General features: G+C 32.8%; 1 protein-coding gene across 2 annotated transcripts in view; it reads left to right on the forward strand.

Annotated features, from left to right (window-relative positions):
- Positions 1–19,704, forward strand: part of LOC118187726 (F-box only protein 30-like) — a 46,899-nt gene that overhangs the window by 23,143 nt on the left and 4,052 nt on the right. For both annotated transcript variants that reach the window (XM_035357999.2, XM_035358000.2), the window contains exons 5-8: positions 1,648–2,022; positions 3,650–3,882; positions 10,460–10,523; positions 10,604–10,780. In XM_035357999.2, coding sequence (XP_035213890.1) covers positions 1,648–2,022; positions 3,650–3,882; positions 10,460–10,523; positions 10,604–10,780 — 849 coding nt within the window. The remainder of the gene's footprint in view (positions 1–1,647; positions 2,023–3,649; positions 3,883–10,459; positions 10,524–10,603; positions 10,781–19,704) is intronic.

The following is a 19,704-nucleotide window of genomic DNA, read 5'->3' on the forward strand; positions in this document are numbered from 1 at the left end:
GGTGTTAGAGCATATTGAAAAAGTGCTTTTGATCTGGATAGCAAAGAAACATTTATATATAGTGACCATGTGCAATGCTTCATTTGTGTTTGGTATATATTTCACCTGTTGCATTTATATTTTAGTATTAAACAATGTTAAATGTTATAAAAATAACAGTACTTTCCTTTATTTCTTATTGGAAAAGTTTGTTTGAAAAAACAAAATGTATGTAGGATAAACAAGTTTAAAGAATGCTCAGTTATAGAATTTTAAAATGAGAGTTGGAAGCACTAAAGTATATTACATAAAGTATCACTAAGTTGATTTTGAATTACACTGTATGTCCTCATTTTTAAAAAGTAATCCTTGTCCACATAGGTAGTAGTTGAGCTTGTATAGTGCAAAAAATACTGTTCTATGTGCAAATTTACAAGGATAGATGCAGCACAAACACGGAGTTAAAATTATAAACATCTTAGTTCCATTTTATCATCTACTATCTCAGCTCCAAACTAAACTTATATTGCATAATTGTGCAAAATGAAATTCTTATGGCTGTCTGAAAAGTTTGCCATAAATATTAAACTTTAATTCCTACTGTCTATACAGAAAAAGGGCAATTTCACATTATCCTTGATAATAGAATATTTCCTGTCTATATTATCATGTAAAAATGAAAAATACGAAATACTCTTTACTAATATTTGTCACTGAGTTTTTAAAAAAGATTTATATTTTTAAACTATGCATTAATTTTAAAGAATGTGGAAACAGAGTGTTGATTTCTTTTTGGATTTGTTATTGAAAAGCCCAGAATAAAAATGCTGTTCTCTTCAAATGCAGAGAGTATGAGGCTCCCTGTGGACCCATGACCCTGGAGTGTTGAATGTCACTGTGTACCCAAACATGTAAAAATAATTCCTGTATATTCATTAAATGTAATCTTACAGTAATGTTAAGAGAAAAATTCTAATATTTATAAATAAAATAAAATTAAGGAATAAGTACATCATTAGTAATAATAATTATATTTATATATTTAAATTATTTCCATAAAATAGTAAAGTAAAAAAAGTGTAAATTTAAATACTCATGCTTATTATATTGTCATATTTATGTATACAACTATAAGCTATTGCACCGTGTGAAACATTTCTGAACATCAGTGGGTGTTATAAACATCACATGTTTTGCATTCATAAAATAAAATAGTAGATCATATTCATAAGAACAAGATTAACTACACTCAAGAAATTAAGTAACACTCAAGAAATTAAGTTTCATTGTATTCTGATACCATTTTAGCAATTTTAAAATATCAGATAAAATTTTCTGTCTCAATATATCAAATGTATTATAGGCCACCATTGACACATCACTCCTATATTGTATTTAATATGGTGGTCTCATGGTAAACTGAAGCATATCACATATAATACGCTGGAAGCTAAAACGTTAAAAAAAGGAAGAATCCAGTATCTTGATTTTTTGGTTCATTGTTTATAACTTATAATGGTTATAAGCAATGAACAAAAAAATCAAGATACTGGATTCTTCCAATCTTTGTTTGGTATAGGATAAGTTTGAAAATTTTTGTTTGATTCAGATTATGTATTTAACTTAATATTTTTAAAATAAGAACTTATCAGTGTTTCTTTTTTGTAGGAAAATGCACAATCAAACAAACAAAAAATGGAGAAGTGTTTTTCTAGCCAAGAAAATCTGGCACATTCATTAAATAACAAAAATGAGTTGCCTCAGTACAATTTAGATGATGTACTTCAGCTTAGTCAGTTTGGTTCTATTGTCTATTATCCGTCATCTGGAGAAGGATCTATTCGTGTTGCAATTGATGCTAATGACTGTTTTGCAAATTCTTGTAGTGATCATCAAAATGTAGCTTGCCAAATTTTAGATTTTAAATTTAAAAATCCCTCTTCTACGCCACCATGGTGTCTTTCATTAGGACTAGATCTGAATTTGGAGTCAAGGTCTCAGCATTCTCCTTCAACTTTTATGTATACATTTCTTTGTTGTCAGGTAAGAATTTTTTTGTACTAATTAAATAATTGAGATATTTTAAATTTAAATTAATTTTTAAATGCATTTATTGATATGCAGTACTTATGTCTCTTAAATGCATTTTTAAACACAGGGAATTCGTGTCTCTGAGTTTAATATGTATAGAGTCAACTTCCAGTCAACTGAGGTAATGCCAGGAGAGACATCTGAAATTAATCCAAATTTTCCATAACTTTTTGTTTGTTTGTTTGTTTTTGTTTTATGCTGATGTTTGTGAGAGTAATTTTTCTATTATTTCAGAATAAGCAGACCTAACTTTTTTCCCACTGTGCGCTGATTCTATAACACAATTAATCTGGCTCCAAATTATTGGGAGCTGACTGTGATATTTTTAAAATGGTACATTATTAATTAAAAGTTAAATTTTATTATTCATTATGTCAGTTTAGAAATTTAAGTTTTGGAAGTTCATGATACATTTGTTCAACAAATGAGAGGAACATTTTAGGCAGACAAACACCTCCTCCTTTCTGTATAATGGTACATGGCACAAATAAGTTCTTAGCCTAAGTATAAATACCATGATTCGAACTTTTTTCATAGACAACAGTTAAGTGTTCAGTCATGAATTAAATCATAAGATGCATAGTAGAGTTTGGAAAATGAAAGACAGTTAGGGAATATATAAACATTTTGAAAAAAGTGAGGAAAAATTTGATCTTTTAGGAAAGTGGAGGAGATTTAAAAATAAATAAAACAGTCATCTCAAATAATAAAAAAAATCACATTTTAAATAGTAACTCCTCATCATAGAAAGCTGTTATTAATGACTGAATGATATTAGTGACCAACTGCTGAACTAAATTTGTGACCAACTGCTGAACAACGATGGTTGGGGGAGGGTCAAATTCCAGTGAATCAGAAGGCCATTTAAGACTTTTCAAGGCTTATCCTTTGTGTATGGTTTTACAGTAGCTAGTCAATTTTATTTCCAAATGCCGTAGGAATAATATTTGTTATGAAAAGTATGCTGTTATACATTTCTTTTGCAAACTGAATCCCACAGATTATGTTGTTTTTTTAAGCTTCCTTTCATATGCTGTGCAGTAATGAATAAGGATTAATGAATTTTTTCTTATATTTGTAGTTTTTATTATATATTTTAGTAAATGAAAAATAAAAAGTTTCTCATATTTAATTTGATAACTACTTCCTTGTCCTTACTTAGGAGAACTGTTTAACTTGATCAGAGAAGGTAATGGAATTAAATGTTGAATTTCAGCAGGAGCCCTGCATGGTATATAAGTTCAAAGTTTTCAGTTTTATACCTCTGTTAAATAGCAAACTAATTTGATAAACCAGCCATTCACAATAAAATAATAGACATAATTTTTGTTCAGGGAATGAAATTGTTGAAAATGATGTGATAAATACAAAAGATGATACATTTTAGAGCTGTGAATAAAAATAAGACATCTGTAAGATGTAATTTCTTTCACTAAAAATGTGCTTATAAGCATTAACTTAATATCCTAAATTATCATAACAGCTAGTAGTTGCATGAAAAAAAAATCTTTTGGGTTCATAATCATTTTACATTTTCATATGTTTGATAAATAAAAATTATTGCATTTATTTTTTCTAGGAATTTCGAAGAGACCAGTATGGATGGCATTATAAAAATGTACATTCTGAAATTCATGGTGGTTTAAATGGATGGCTGATTGAAAGGTGTCCCCTTGCTCAGTATGGTTGTATGTTTGCTAGAAAGAGGTTCAATTCTGCTCCACAAAATTCATATATTGTGTATAATGAAATTTTGGAAAGTTTTGGAGTAGCATGCACACCTCTTCAAAATAGCAAATCTGACTCAATCAAGTATGTACATTTTTAATAATTAATTTCATTTAATGGAAGGTTTACATTAGTCATAATTAATCAAGGAAAAATAAGATTGAAGTTCCTATAATGTTGCTGAGAATGAATGGTATTCAAATCAAGATAGCATTATAACATATTTCGAATTCCAATAAAAGAAATAAGGGAAATATGTATTTGGTTAGTTATTTAAAATTAGATAAAATTCAACCTAATATTAACATTGTTTTTCATGCCTAAAAATAATTACGTTTCAAAGCATTTTGATAGGAATTCATTAAAATTCCGTTTAACTAAAACCAGCATGAATGAGAGATAGGCTGATCATATCTTTATGAGTCAGAAATAGGACAGTGATAGAGCAGAGATGAGACAGAGATTAATTGTGGTAAAGATGACAGAAACTGTTTTGACACAACTATTTTGAGTTTACTTTTTTTTTTTTTTTTTTTTTTTTTTTTTTTTGCCCAGTTATAGAAACCATCCAGGAAATTTACATAAACTTAGTAAGGGTGAAACATATTTTGTCACTGTTATACTGTGGTTATTTCTTTAATGAAGTTATCATACATAGCATTATGGTCTTTCTACACATTGTCATAAAATTTGATACATTCTATAATACAGTTTTGTGTCACAATGTAGCACAGTTTTAACTGTCTTATTGATTAATTTCAATTTCTTTTGCCATGCACAGTTGAAAATAAAATATTCTTTAACTATTTCAAATCTGTACATTTATATATTTCCTAAAAATTCTGTTTCTGTTAGATACAGGAATGCATTCAACTGCCTGTGCTGCAGATATCGATACTAATTGAACAGTCTCACTCTTATAATTTATCTTGGCATTCATATTGTTGATATATGTTTACAGGTTATGAGCAGTAATTTATGATTGCCTTGTAAAAAAAGCATTAATAGCATTAATACTGAAAATAGAACAAAATTATCATTTTAAAGAAAATGACGGAATGGCCGGGAAATGTTATAAAAACAGTATACCCTTTTTAAAATGGTACATATGGTCAGCTTAATATAAGGTTGAAACTTGTTTGGTTTTGAAATTTGAAAAAGCCATGCTTTTATTCCATCATGACAATAGCTTTAACTTTTCTTTCACAGACTATCCTCTCTACTTACTGTTGAAGAAAACTTTCTTTGTGCACTCTATCAATATGAGGCTGAAAATTAACTATTTATCTTAAGTCCTTTGTTTTCACTTTTTAAAGATTAAAAAAGTACAATTTATACATCTTATTTCGAATTTCCCTTGCTACTACTAAACTCTGAGTAAGTGTTCTTAAATTTCTTTGGCATCATTTTCAAGCCTTATCTGTCATTATCAATCTTGTATTCCTTTTCTGTATTTCAGTTGCACATAATACCATCTGTTCTTTTTCATTATTGTCTGCCTGTAATTTTCTTGTACATTTTACTACAATTATTACAAGCTTTTTACTTGTATTGAACCTAGCATTGCTATGCATTTATTTAATGTATGTTATGCAAGTGTGCTTTTTATTTTTACTTTTCTCTTATTATTTGTTATTCAGAAACTAAGAATTTATTACTATTGTTATTAAGAATACTTTTTTTTTTTTTTTTTTAATCATACTTTCCCCATATGAAATTTCAGTAAGAATTGTCTCGAACCATATAGCAGTGTAGAGATTTTGAGATCTGTCATTGTAAATTAATGCATCACATAAAAAGAAAGTCTGTTCATGTTTGATGTATCTTACCTACTGTGATTATCTCATATATATGACTATTACTTGAAATAAAGTCTAGATGTTTTTATTAGTTTGCATATTCCATATCTTTCTGTGATGTACAATAACACATTACATTTATTTCAAATGTATAGCTATAATTGATATTCTGTTTATCAACTAATAATCTTTGATTGACCTAAGCATAAGATAAAATTTCTCTTAAAAAGTAAGTGCTCAATCATATAAGTGAACCATTTTAAAATTACATTAAAATATTTTTTATCTTTACTTGTATGGTCAAAAGAAACTTTTTTCATTAGTTTTTGGTTCAAAGTATTTAAACCATATAATTACTTTTGTTCTAAAACTCTTTCATTGTATCAAAATTCATCTGTGTGAGATGGTAAAATACTTTTAAAATGCTGAGTCATTTAAAAGGCAGTATGATATATACAGTACAAAAACTGAGATCTGGACTCTTTGAGATTTCAGTGATTTCAGATTAGGGATTTTTCTGGATGTTAGGTCATCGTTTTAAATTTAGTAAGATGACATGTAGAAATTTTAAAATTAAAAATATGAAACATTTCTTAAAGAAATCAAACTTTAAAAAAAAAAAAAAAAAAAAAAAAAAAAAAAACTCAGAATTAATTTATTTGCTGTATTAAACATTTATTTTGATGTAAGTTTTTTAAGTTGCCCCCCCTTTTTTTTTATAATATTTTCTCTTTAAAGTTCATTGCTCAAATCCTGTAATTGCTGTGTCAAGAATTCATACTGAATTATCAGTTAAAAGTTTTTCATTCACAACAACCTTTCTGTCAATTTCTTCACTAAAGGTAGTAGTATTTTCTGGATACTACAGACTTTATTATCCTTTTTGAGTTGATTAATGATTTGGGCATTGTCACTGGAATGAGAAACTTCTGTAACATAGTCCTCAGTTATTACCACTTCTCTGCATTTCTTCACAAATTCCATTAGTTGGAAAATTTTGCTTTCAGTGTGGCATATCTCAGGCCTTTTTAATTAATGGCTATCATCATAAAGGTTAACTAGTGTTTGCTATACATTACTGACAGTATATTATGAAGTTGGCAACTAAACACACTGTTCTTCTAAATTATGTCTTCTTCTGTTGCGTAGTGTTGAAGTTAAGCCATATTTATATTAGTTCAGTTATTTACTTCACCTATTTTCTACACATGCTTAAGGCCTTATCTGAGGCAAGAATGAATAAATTGCCACATACGTTTTAAGGCTTACCCTGGGCCGTCACTAGACATTTTGCAGCCCAGAGCAGTCTATGTGTGTTTTAAATTCTGTTGCCAAACACCTCCTAAATTCTAAAAACTTTGCATTCTAGTACTTTTGTAAAATTCTAAAGATTTGATTTTTAGTTTTGACACTCTGTACTTCTCTAAATTCTAAAAATGTTGCTTTCCCTAAATTCTGACTCTCAGTTCAAACAGAACAAAATGTAAGTATAACTTACAAAATCTAATTTTTTACACATGGAAAGATGTTTCTGTTGAAATTGTTCATCAACACTTCACAATGCAGTTAGCTGACATCTATAATAATTGCTAAGTGTAATGTAAATATAAAAGGTTACTATACTACGTAGGGAAGTCAACTGAAAACCATAAAAGTAGAAATAAAAATCCGCATATGGCGCCAGTGAGCTGAAGTTGGCATGCCTGTTTGTAATAGTATGCTGGATGTCTCCCAGGTGGCAGCAGCCGGCAGATGCACAAACACAGGTGCAACAACAGTTCCAAAATGGCAGCCCCACTAGCCACATGCACCAGCGAGGAGCAGAGTTCTGTGATTCGGTTTTTGCGAAGTGAAGGTGTGAAACCGATTGACATTTTTAGGCGAATGAAGGTTCAGTATGGAGATGCGTGTTTGTCACGGATCTATGAATGTGGCCGGAAATTTGCAAATGGTGTTATGTCCGTGGCCGATGCTTCACGCCCCAGCCAGGCTCGGTGTGTAGTGTCTCCAGAGACCATTTCAACCGTTGAAGCCATCGTTTTGGAAAACCGCCGTGTGACAATAGAAGAAATTGCAACATGTGTACACATGAGTCATGGATCAGCACATCATATTGTGCATGATGTTCTCCAGTTTCATAAGGTGTCTGCAAGATGGGTGCCCCGACAACTGACGCCTGAACTGAAACAGCGACATGTTGATGCGTGCGAAGACCTTTTGTGGCGTGCTGAACGTGCTGGTAATGGCCTTCTTGTCACGAATCGTCACTGGTGACGAAACATGGGTGCATTACCATCAGCCTGAAACAAAGCGAGCGAGCAAGGAGTGGCGCCACTCCTCATCACCGAAACCCAAAAATTTTCGGACACAGCCGTCTGCAGGGAAGGTTATGCTGACCCTCTTTTGGGACGAAAAGGGCATCATCTTGGAACACTACACGCCATGAGGAACCTCTGTGACGAGTGCTACGTACTCGGACCTCCTAAAAAATCATCTCTGGCCTGCCATCAAAACGAAATGACCTGGATTGCTGTCAGCCGGTGTGCTGCTGCAACACGACAATGCACGGCCCCATACGGCGCGTGCAACGGTTGCGACTATCATAGACCTGAAATTTGAATGCCTCCCACATCCCCCTTACTCGCCAGACCTCACACCGAGCGATTTCCATCTGTTTGGTCCGTTCAAAGAAGCAATGGGCGGCAGGAAGTTCCACTCCGATGAAGAGGTACGCAACGCGAGTGAGTGGATGAAGAGTGGTTGCGCCGTCGCCCAAAAGACTTTTTTTCTGCAGGTATTCAGGCTCTTCCGAAGCGCTGGCGGACTTGCATTGAACGAGGAGGGGACTATGTTGAAAAGTGATTTACTTCTGTACCCTGTGTGACCAATAAATAATATTTAAAAAAGTAATTATGGTTTTCATTTGACTCCCCCTCGTATTTGGTATTTAGTGACTGATACATGTAAATATGTATACTCTGCTGGCCATTAAAATTGCAACGCCAGAAAGGGATTATCTGACGAATGTCAAAATGACATGAAAGGAAGAAGAGGTTGGGATATGCAAATGATTAATATTTGACCGCATTTAGATAATGCAGGAGGAAAAAATTACATCTGAAACACTGCATAAAAGAAAAGCTGTGTAGTGAATTTCTCATTCGGGAAGCGCTTTGTATGGCGAGAGTTTGCTCAGAATATCATGTCATCTCTTGAATCTAAAGATAAAATGCATACCAGTAAGTGTCAGAATTCAATAGAGGCAGGATCATTGTCTATCAAGAGTGTGGATTATCATTCTGTGATATCGCTCGGCACACTGGTTGACATTCAAACACAGTCATGTGAATATGGAATAGGTGGGTTGTTGAGGGTCATACTTAGCGGCATAAGGATCTTAACACCCTCCCATGACTAATGCCCGAGAAAACAGACATATTGCGAGGTCAGCCCTGCAAAACCATGTAACCATATCATAGAATATTAGTCATGAAATGAGCATGTTTCTCAGCACACCCAGTATCTGCTCATACAGAGTGTCGACTATTGCAGCAGAATAGACTATCAGCATGGCGACCATTACTTTGACTTCCCTTGACAATGCAGCACAGAGGGAGATGGCGACTCTGTCAGATGATAAAGCTGGATACAGGAGTGGCACAATGCCATCTTTTCAGATGAATCTCGTTACTGTGTGCAGTATTCTGATGACCATATACGTGTCTGGAGACTCCAAGGAGACTTCACATCACCTGCTTGCATTCAATGTCGGCGAAGGGCCTTTCACCTGGTGTGAGGTTTTGACAGCCGTTGGATACACGGCACGCACACCCCCTAGCTCAGATTGTCAGTAATTTGAACACAGATCGGTACATTTCTGTCATCTTATGTCCAGTGGTTGTGGCTATCTTCGAAGCCTGCCAAACGCCATCTTCCAACAAGATAATGTGAGACCACATGTTGCAAGTCGTGTTCTGACCTTCCTCGATACACAGGGTATTAGATTGCTTCCCTGCCCTGCAGGGTCTCCAGATCTGTCACATGTTGAAAACATCTGGTCATGGGTTGCTGAGAGACTAGCTCGTCACCCATCTCCAGCTAATATGGTTGATGAAGTGGGGCATAGACTTGAAGCAGCATGGAATGAATTGTCTCCCTTTCTGTCATCCAAGCCCAGTTTTACTCCGGCAGTTGTTTCTACTAATTTTGCACCCCTGTAAACCCACAAACTGCTTACAAATGAAATCATTTTGTCTTCTTGCCATACTGTTTATGTACAATAAATATCTTTTTTGTATTTGGTTTCGTTCATGGTGTTGCAAATGGCTAGCAGTGTATTTTTTAATTTTTTAGATATTACTGATGAATTACTTCTCAAGCTGGAATACAGGTTGGTGTCATGCCATGATTAAAGCAATAAATAAATAATTATTCACCAGGTTTCATGTCGGGGATATAAATTATTCAGTGCATGTAATAATAAATGATTGTTTCTTCTGTATGGAGATATTTTATTTAGTGCTGAATGGAAATTAAGAGTGAGACTCTATAGGTATATTTTATGAAAAAATATCAAATATGCTTGCATAAAGCATACTTTAAAAAAAAAAAAAAAAAAAAAAAACATTTTTTCAAAAATAAGTGTTATTTGTGGTCTGGAGGTTTGGATTTTCGATCATTCCAGATATTGGACATCCTGATTCTGTACTTTACTGTATATTACTTGTAAAATAATCACTATGCATAATGGAAATTTAAAACAAAATTTATGAATTTATGAAGTTTTTTTTCTTTAGTTTTGATGACATAATATGAATTTATATGCCAATTTTTACTTTATTGGTATCTATTTATTCTTCCAGCTCATGCTCACCTAGAAATCAATCTGGACAATATGCTCTTAAACTAACTGATTTACCATTTGATGTGAGTTCATTTTAAGTATCTTTTGCATTGCTTGTAAAACATACATTTCCAAATGAAGTAATGAACTGTTTTTCTTGTAGGTTTTACAGCATATAGTTCAGTTTTTGGATAGCTTCAGTTTGGCAAATTTATCTTTAGTATCTACTCTATTACGAGATGTATGTTCAACTGTGTTGAAAGAACATGGTTTAGTTCGTTTAAAGTGGGAGCGTCATAAGAAAGATGATAAATATACATGGCAATTATCAAAGTCAAAAGTAAGTTTTTTGACGTATAGGAAATGATTGTAATTAATATGAAATTATTATTATCTTTCATATTCTTCACATCACATTTAACTGGAACATAATGAGTTTGTGCTAAGCTTTAATGAGGAAATGAAATTATTATATGAAGAAGATGCAACAAAAATTCACTGGTTGATTAAATTGTACATATGCTGGCACCACCCTGATCCTTATAATGGTTAGTGCTTCTAACTGCTGTAACATTAGCTTCAGGTTTGAATCCTAAAAAAGGCATAAACATTTATAAGTGTATAGTGTCTGTGTGCATGGAGGCACTCAAAATACACAGCAAACTAAATGTCCTTTTGAGCAGTTTGGTGAAAAAGAAAGAGGATTGGAAAACCCTTTAATTCATCCATTGGGGATTCTCCCTCAAAATTGAGATATACAGTATATGTCATGGGAAATTTCCTGCAGTTCCTTTTGAAACTTTGTGGCATTTCACAGCATATTGTGAGTAGTATAACTCTGTAGCATTGAAAACAAACATATAAAACATGACAGCATAATGCATAACAAATATGCCATATTAAATGCTAAATACCATTGGACCTTGCATCTTTGCAGCTAGTAGATGAATCTTGCATTTCAAGGAGTAAGAGCATCTGGTTTAATTTATGGAAACTTTCTGTAATATCATACATATTCAGGAATATTTTGACATGCAAAATTCGAAATTCTCTGGCTATTATTACTGGGCTATAGTGTCCAGTAGATCGTTTTTATTACCACAATCATAATTACTACTTTATTAAAAGATTATCCACCAATTTTGGAATCAAAGTTCATGGTAGTTGTTTCCTATACTGGTGCTTATCATCGGAGTGGTGGGTCAGTGATCATAACTTATCATTATCTCAAATTTTCAGATTAATTCATGATCAATAATAATAATATTTAATTGATAATCATCATATCACAATCTAATGATCTCACATATCTCTCTGCTGTTGAATCTCATATCAGTCTTTGCAAACACACACAATAGTGCCTTCTCATGTAAGGGTCAAGGGTTTACCATTCTCCCCACTGAAACTTCCACAGAGTTTACATTTCAACTTCCAAATATTCAGATAATAAATTTAAATTCATTAAAATTATACTAAATACTGAATCATTAAAATTATGAAAATATATAAAATAAAATAAGTTATTCAAGTTCATATTAGTCACAATCTGCGAATGGCAATGGAACAACTTTGTCTTGCTGAAGAACGCCTGTAGATATCTTAACTGCTACAACTTTGACCAGTCTGTTATGATCAGGAAACACTTCTTGGATGTGATTTCAGCAGCCAGTTCAAGGAACTGTGGTTGGAGTCCTTCAACAGTACCAGCTTTTAAATTTAGCTGACCAACCTTTAAATTTGGTTGTGAAATGTTCCATTTAGCACATGTGTGGAGTTGATTCAAATATTCTGAATGCCATCAGTTCCAAAATTTTGCTTGGAATCTCTGAATCAGTTCCCACATGGAATGAAAGAAAAGAAAATTAGAAGCAGTAAATGGTTAAGGAAAGGATAACATAGCATTTCCTATCTAAAAATGTTCTGGAGTTAAAGGTTATAAGTTATTCGAATCAGAAGAGAGTAGTGATAATGGGCAGGAATTCAAAATGGTTTCTATTTGAGTAACTCAAGTAGTTAACTTTTCAAAATTGATGATAACTGATCTTGTGTCCTTTAACCAAATATACTATGGTTTTATGTTTGCTTCCGAAAATCCACCAAAATGTGGAGAAGCCAGTTATGTTGGATGCCTTCTGCACTAAATCCTTGAATTGAGTTATATATACAAATTTCATTCCATGCATTGAGAATGTTTCTTGCATCTTTGAAATTTGTGCTGTTGTTGCTCCAGGATCATGTTGGAATAAATTGTCATAAACATGCTAGAAAAGCTTCTGTTGTTAAATCTGAAATTACTTTTGAGTGCTTGACCTTCATGCAAAAACAGATAAATATGCTGCCTTCCAAAGTTAAGAAACAGCATGTTTTTCAAAGCTCATCATTACAAAACGTCAGCAACATTTAAATTCACAGTTCATATGCATGCTAGTAATGAAGTTTAAGAAAATATATGCAAATCTAGCTACCACTTTTTATTATATAGAAATGAATACTTATATAAGAGTTATAGAAAAAATGCAAAAATTGTCATTTTTGTTCATGAGTGTTATCTTCAGTTGTTATTACAGTTTCGTCGACAATATCCAGGTGAGTCTATCAATGTCCAGAAGTTGTTTGCCCAATTTGTTGAGGTGGCAGGCAATCGGATGGATGGAAATGGGATTGTCATAAACTGATGCTGCTAGATGTCTCAATGTCCCTTGTAGTGGGGTCTATCGACTATGGAATCAGTTTGAATCCGGGGATTCTATGTCTAGAAGACATATTCCAGACAGACCTAGAGTTTTTAACACCTGCGGGAGACCATTATTTAGCCCGTTCGGCCTAAGGGAGGAGTAATATTACTGTGCCCCTGCTCATGGCAGTTCATTTAGGACAAGAACAAGAATCTCAGCTATTACAGTATGCAGATGCCTGCACAATACAAGTCTGTATGCAAGACGATCAGTTGTTTGTGTCCTCTTGACCCAAGAACATAGAGGTGTTCATTTATGTTGGGCAAGAGAACACGTCTCCTGGACCAGTCAACAATGCAAATCTATTCTCTCCACAGACGAGTACAGGTTCATGTTGGAGAGGGATTCAGGTCATCAGCTTATCTGAACGGAACAACGCACCAGATACAACCAATTCCACATTGTGGAAAGACACAGTTACAGAGGTGGTGGAATAATGGTTTGGGCTGATATCTCTGCCGGTGGTTACACTGATCTGCATGTGTTCCATGGAGGAACTTTGACTTGTACGAGATATTGAGACAAGATCATTGATCAATATGTCTGCCCACATGCCACTGCTATTGGTCCTGAATTTCTTCCGATGGATGACAATGAGCAACCGCCGAGCTAGGGTCCTCCTCCAAAGTCATTTGATGAGTTTGAACAAGGATTACTCTGTGTCTGGTTGTTGCTTCCCATTTCACTGACCAACAACTTAATTGACAGCAAGGAACATTGCTGCCGCCAATGTATTGCAGCTAGGGGTGGACACATTACTTTTTAGAACCCATTTTTATAATGTTACCACCCCATTTTCCCTCAAAAAATTCTGATATACTGTTTCTCCAAGACTGTTTTTCTCTGCCAAGAGTGAAATTTTTTGTTGTAATTCATGTTTGTGTTGAACTTTAGAAATATTCCAATCAAATAAGAAATCAGGACATTCTACAGTGCATTCATTAAATAACTTCAGTGAACATGTTCTGTAAATTTCTTGTTTCTATGCATCATTCTCAAATTAGACACAAAAAACATGCTGTTCCTTAACTTTTGGAGGCAGGTGTGGGATCAGAATCAGAGTTAGGCAGATTTTGGAGTAAAAGGAGTTGGAGCGGGAGTCGCTAAAAAACACGTCGACACTGAATCGAGTTTTTGTAGGATATTTTGAATTTGAAATGAAATTAAGTGGCTTGAAAGAAAAATTGCTGATTAACTGAATTATTATTTTTGTTTATGGACTATATGCATTAATAAATATTTAGTTATTTCCTATTTTATTGATGTATTAATATAAATATAAGGGAGGAAGATAGATGATGTTTAGATGTTGCTGAAGAGGCATCAAAAACTCTGCCAAATCAAGCAAATGCATTAGGGAGTCCACACCTTGCAGTTTGCTGTTAGAGATGGTTGAAGGAACCTCATGGTACAAATCTCATTGGTGAAATTAGGCAAGCAGCAATGGCAGCAAGAACTCAAAAAAATTGTGCCATTCTTAGGAAGTGAGCAGAAAAAGGAGCAATTAAGTAATGCAATGGGGAAGTACACATGTGATGATAAAGAGGTTGTTAGAATTAAGAACTTTTTTACACTGTATATAGTCACAAAAAAGCTGCGATCTGAAGAATTAACAGGAGGCATGTTTCTGTGAGAATGGAAGAATGTGATGTAATGGGAGATCTTATTGCAGAAGGAATCATTTACTAGTTTGTTAGACAATGAGATCTTGCTGGGTACAGCATATGTAGATTCAAAACACTGAATTTTGTTGGATGATGAACAAATTAAAAAGGCAAAGAAAGCCATCTATGAACTTTCACTTAAAATGAAATTATTCTCAGATCAGTTGGAGAAATTCGTATCAGGACAGTCATACTGCAGACATTGCAACAACTGCATCTCTATCATTCTTTTCCAATGATTAATTAGCTTTTGAGAAATATTTGCACAATATTGGAAAGACTAAGGTTAAGTGAATGAAAATAAAGAGCCTTTAGATATAAAAATGAAAAAATACAAACAAGATTTCTACACAGCCCTTAAAGAGATACAGAAATGTAATCATCGCTGTTGTAAGTCACTTCTTTTAGAACTTATACAAATCTATCCTGAAAAATTAAAAGAAGTAGCCCTAACAGAAACAGCTCTTCCTCCTACTCAAGTTAGTATGGAAAAACTATTCTCAGCTCTGAAGTTTATCAAATCAGATCTATGGTCCTCTATCGAAGAAAATCTTGGCAAAGCTATACTCTTTCTTAGAAATAAGTGATGACAGTTTTTTCCATTTCATGCTAATTAAATAATCTGCTACACCATCAATTTTTTTGGTAGCATCTATTACTTATTTTATATTAAAAAAAATCTGATGTACCACGTGACTTCCTGTACACCACATGACTATATTGCATGCAAATTAACTAAAGGCATAAAAATCTTAACCGGAAGATAAGAACAACACAATTCAATCATTTTTAAAGCAAAAAATGCACATCTTACCAACATATAAGATTAAAAAAAAAAACTGAGTTCACTGAACCAAGTAACAGATTGTGTGTGTGTGTGTGTGTATATATATATATATATATGTAAGATAAAAAGTCTGTGAATCAAAGTTATAATTTAAAGTAACAGTAACTCTTTAATTCTCCCTGTCTTAAAAATCGTAATAATTTCTCTGGACTGTGTCATTTCTAGATCATTCCATTTTGAATGGCCTGAGCAGCGCTGATGATGTAATAATTGGGAACTGAAACTTTTAACTCAAACCAAAACCTTTGTCTTTGTGTGCTTCCATATTGGATAATTATGCACTTTAGCAGTCCTTGTATGTTTCCCTGGGCTTGCTTCCTATCACAATAATATCAAAAATGTAAATGTTCTTGAATAGGCACGACTAGAGTGTTAAGCAAACTGTAGCCACAAATGTCAGTTGCAAATAAAGATGGAATTAAAACTGCCAAGTTTCTTTGATATTACGAACTCAACATGTTTGTATAGTACAGTGAAAATTCTTCCTTTTCAAGTAGTGGATCTACGATCTGTCCTCTCTAGGTATTATGTATCAGCACTGCTCCGTCTTTTTCTTGTTTTCACTACATATATATTTATATACTTTTGGTGTGGCCGATTGCAACCAAAAAGGAAGTGCGCAACTACATGTTATAGCCCATATACAAAGTTAAAATGTTCTGAGGCTACTCGTTTTTGAGTTATGCGAGATACATACATACGTACATTCACGTATAGATGCCACAAAAATATCTCTTCTGAATCCATTTTAAATAAGTTTTATAATTTGTTTGGGGAAAAGAGTCTTTTATTTTGTCTTTATGTACAGATGTCACACAAAAACATTGTTAAAATTGCAGTTAAATTAAAATTCAGTAGCGGTCAAAATGGTTATTTTCATTGAAATATTAAACCCAGAGTTTTTGTGATTACAATACATCCTTTACTTCGTACAAGGAACTAAAAATAAGCTGTTATGTGTGTATAATACGCATGTTTACATATATATGAGGGAGTCGGAATCAGTCATTTTCCCTACCGACTCCACAGCCCTGAATAATACAATATAAGGTTAGACAAATTTGAAGAGACTTTTGACCTCTTCAAATTAGGTTTTGTTATTATGGGTACCACAAAATGTAGCCCAACCTTTTCAAAAGGTCTGGAAGACCTATATACAAACTTTGTCTTTAGCAAGATAGCCCATAAGATTTATCATTTGATTCTTAATTCAAAAACAAGTCATGCATTTATTTCATACTTTTCTAACTCGGCCTTGACCAGGCAGTATCTGTATGACTGTCTTATTAAAGATAATGTAGCAAGAATTTTTTGTGATAATATTCAGTGGTTAGATCAGTGAAATGGTCAGCTTTTGGCAAGAGCATTTGATGTTTCTGAAATTCGGAAATAGCAAAATACTTCAATTTCTCTCCTAAACTCTATAGTTAATTTAATTTTTGTCAAGAAATACATTCAAAGAACGTTCTGCAACTCTATGTTTCAACATCAAATATAAAAAACAATGTCTTTCTTTAATATATCTCTTTTTTCATTTGCATTAAAAGTGTAATGGGATTCTGATTTGTGTATTATAAAATTAACACATTACATTTTTGAGTGACGCCGCAAATTCATGAACGTGCGAGGGAGAGAAAGAATTCTGCTTTTTATACGGCGGTCTTGAAATGTTATACCTAACTGAAGTAGAATTTTTACTTTATATTTTCTTGTGGTGAAAATAAGTGTACTTGCTGATTTGAAGAGTTATAATTATTAAATGGAAAGGATTTCTCACAGCTTCAAATTTCTTTACTTAGAAAGCAAAAGAGATTTCAAGTCAAATTCTTTGTTGCCTTGAATGCAATTAAATTTCAGAGCGAATTAATTCTGATGGAATTAATTTCATTAAAATTGGTGTCAATAAATTTGCACATGATTCACATCTAATTCTTAAATAATCTAAGCTTCTGATCATTTCCACTTCCACATTGTCATATAAATTTCATAAGCTTATATCATCATTAACATTAAAATTTTTAATAGGGGTTAAAATAAATCCATTTCATCACTTAACATTAATACATGTTGCTGCATTGCCATCGAGATAGGACTTCAAATAGTTAAATTTATCAACTTTGCTTAATGTAGGATTATTATGAATAGCCAGCTTTCAAATAAATTGTAAAAATCAAACCAACCTGAATTTGTATCCATAATATTTGCCAATGTGCAGTTTTGATAATTTTATGTTTACATTTTCAGTTTCAGGATTAATCAATTGAATATTTTGTGAAACTGTATCAACCTGGATAGAATTAGAATTTGATTTCTTAATTTTAGAATGAAGTATCGATTTCAAAAAGATTATTTTTTCTTTAATTTCTTCTGAAGCTTCTGTGTCCTCAGATATTGCCACAACAATCAAAAGATTTTCAGTTTTATCATTTAAAGAATTTAAGTCATTTCTTTTCTGATTGATTGTTCCAAAAATGCTTTTAACTGATCAACTATTTCATTTTTGTTTGTGATCATTCCTTCTCTTTTTTTGTCAACACTGAATGCACAGAGGTGCACTTCAACTTTGGCAAGATTTTCTGACATGTTTAATCTCTATGCAGGTGTAATTCAATAAAAGTTTGCTTATCTGGATTCAATGTGTCATATCCAATTCCTGACCGATGCACCAAAATGTTTCCTATACAGATTCGTATCAAGTAAATCCTTGGTCAATGATAATGAAATTAATTAATGTTCAGCATATCACAATCTGATGATCTTACACATCTCTTTCTCTGTCAAATCTCACATCAGTCTTTGCAAATACATGCAGTAGTTCTAGTGTCATTATATATCATTTGGCCTTAACCTTGCAGCTGACGTTCTAGTTGCTTCCGGAGCTATGATCTGGTCTGTGAGCAGGCCAATTGCATTCAGCGGCATGTTCTGTAATGATAAGGACTTGAAAATATTGAAACCCAAATATGTCTTCACCAAATCATCGCCACAGTATAGGAGACAGTAAAATATCAAAATAAGACACTTAATCTTCATGGTTCCATGCATGGCAGACAGTCCAAATGAATAAAAGCATTTTATTGTAAAGCTTTAATTAAGGTATGATTCATTATACAGTCAAACGTCGTTAATCCGGACTCGTCCGCGATTCTGGATTATAGATCATCAGTTTAAATCTGGTAAGATGGCATGCAGAAATTATAAAATTAAAAATATGAAACCATCATTTATGAAATAAGGAACAATTATGATCTAAAGGGTATCAAAATTTAAAAAAAAAAAAGCTTAATATTTATTTGTTTACTTTATTAAACATTTCTTTCAATGTAAGTTGTCTAAGTTGCTTCGTTTTTTATGTGATAATACATTCTCTTTAATTCTATAAACAGACATAATTTCTTGTTCAGTTACAAAGTTCCGCTGTTCAAGTCCTATAATTGCTGTGTCGAGAATACCGACTAATTTGTCAATCGAAATTTTTTCGTTTTCAATAACCTCTGTGTCACTTTCTTTGCTATCGGAAGCGAATTATAATGACGAGGAATCTGATTTAAATCATATCAGAGTACAATCATATCAAAGTACGGAGTACATCAAGATGAAATACTACATTTAGTAAGAAATTATAAGCCAAATAAAATAAAAACATCTGCCCTGAAGCTAAGGATAGTTCTGACAGATCAACTTCCAATTCATTGTGCACCGGCCGCGGCGTTAAAGATAAACAAAGTTTAGATAAACAAACGTTAAAGTTTAGATAAACAAAGGATATGCCTTTATCCATTTTTTGCAGCATTTCCACTTTTTGTTTAATGAACTTCGAAACATACTTTCGCTTTGTAGATCCTTTACATATATATAAATATATATCAGAAATTCTATTTGGCATAATCGAAAGTTCAAGCTTATTTTTATAAAATTGCTCTAACAGTCTGCAAAAAATAATAAGCCGAATCCAATTCGAAGATTAAGGAACAACGCAATCTGCAACATTAACTGAATTAGATAATTTTAGCTTAGC

The sequence above is a fragment of the Stegodyphus dumicola genome, chromosome 9 (genome assembly GCF_044657685.1).
Source record: "Stegodyphus dumicola isolate Sdum_Otavi_A_Nest chromosome 9, ASM4465768v1".
NCBI lineage: Eukaryota > Metazoa > Arthropoda > Arachnida > Araneae > Eresidae > Stegodyphus > Stegodyphus dumicola.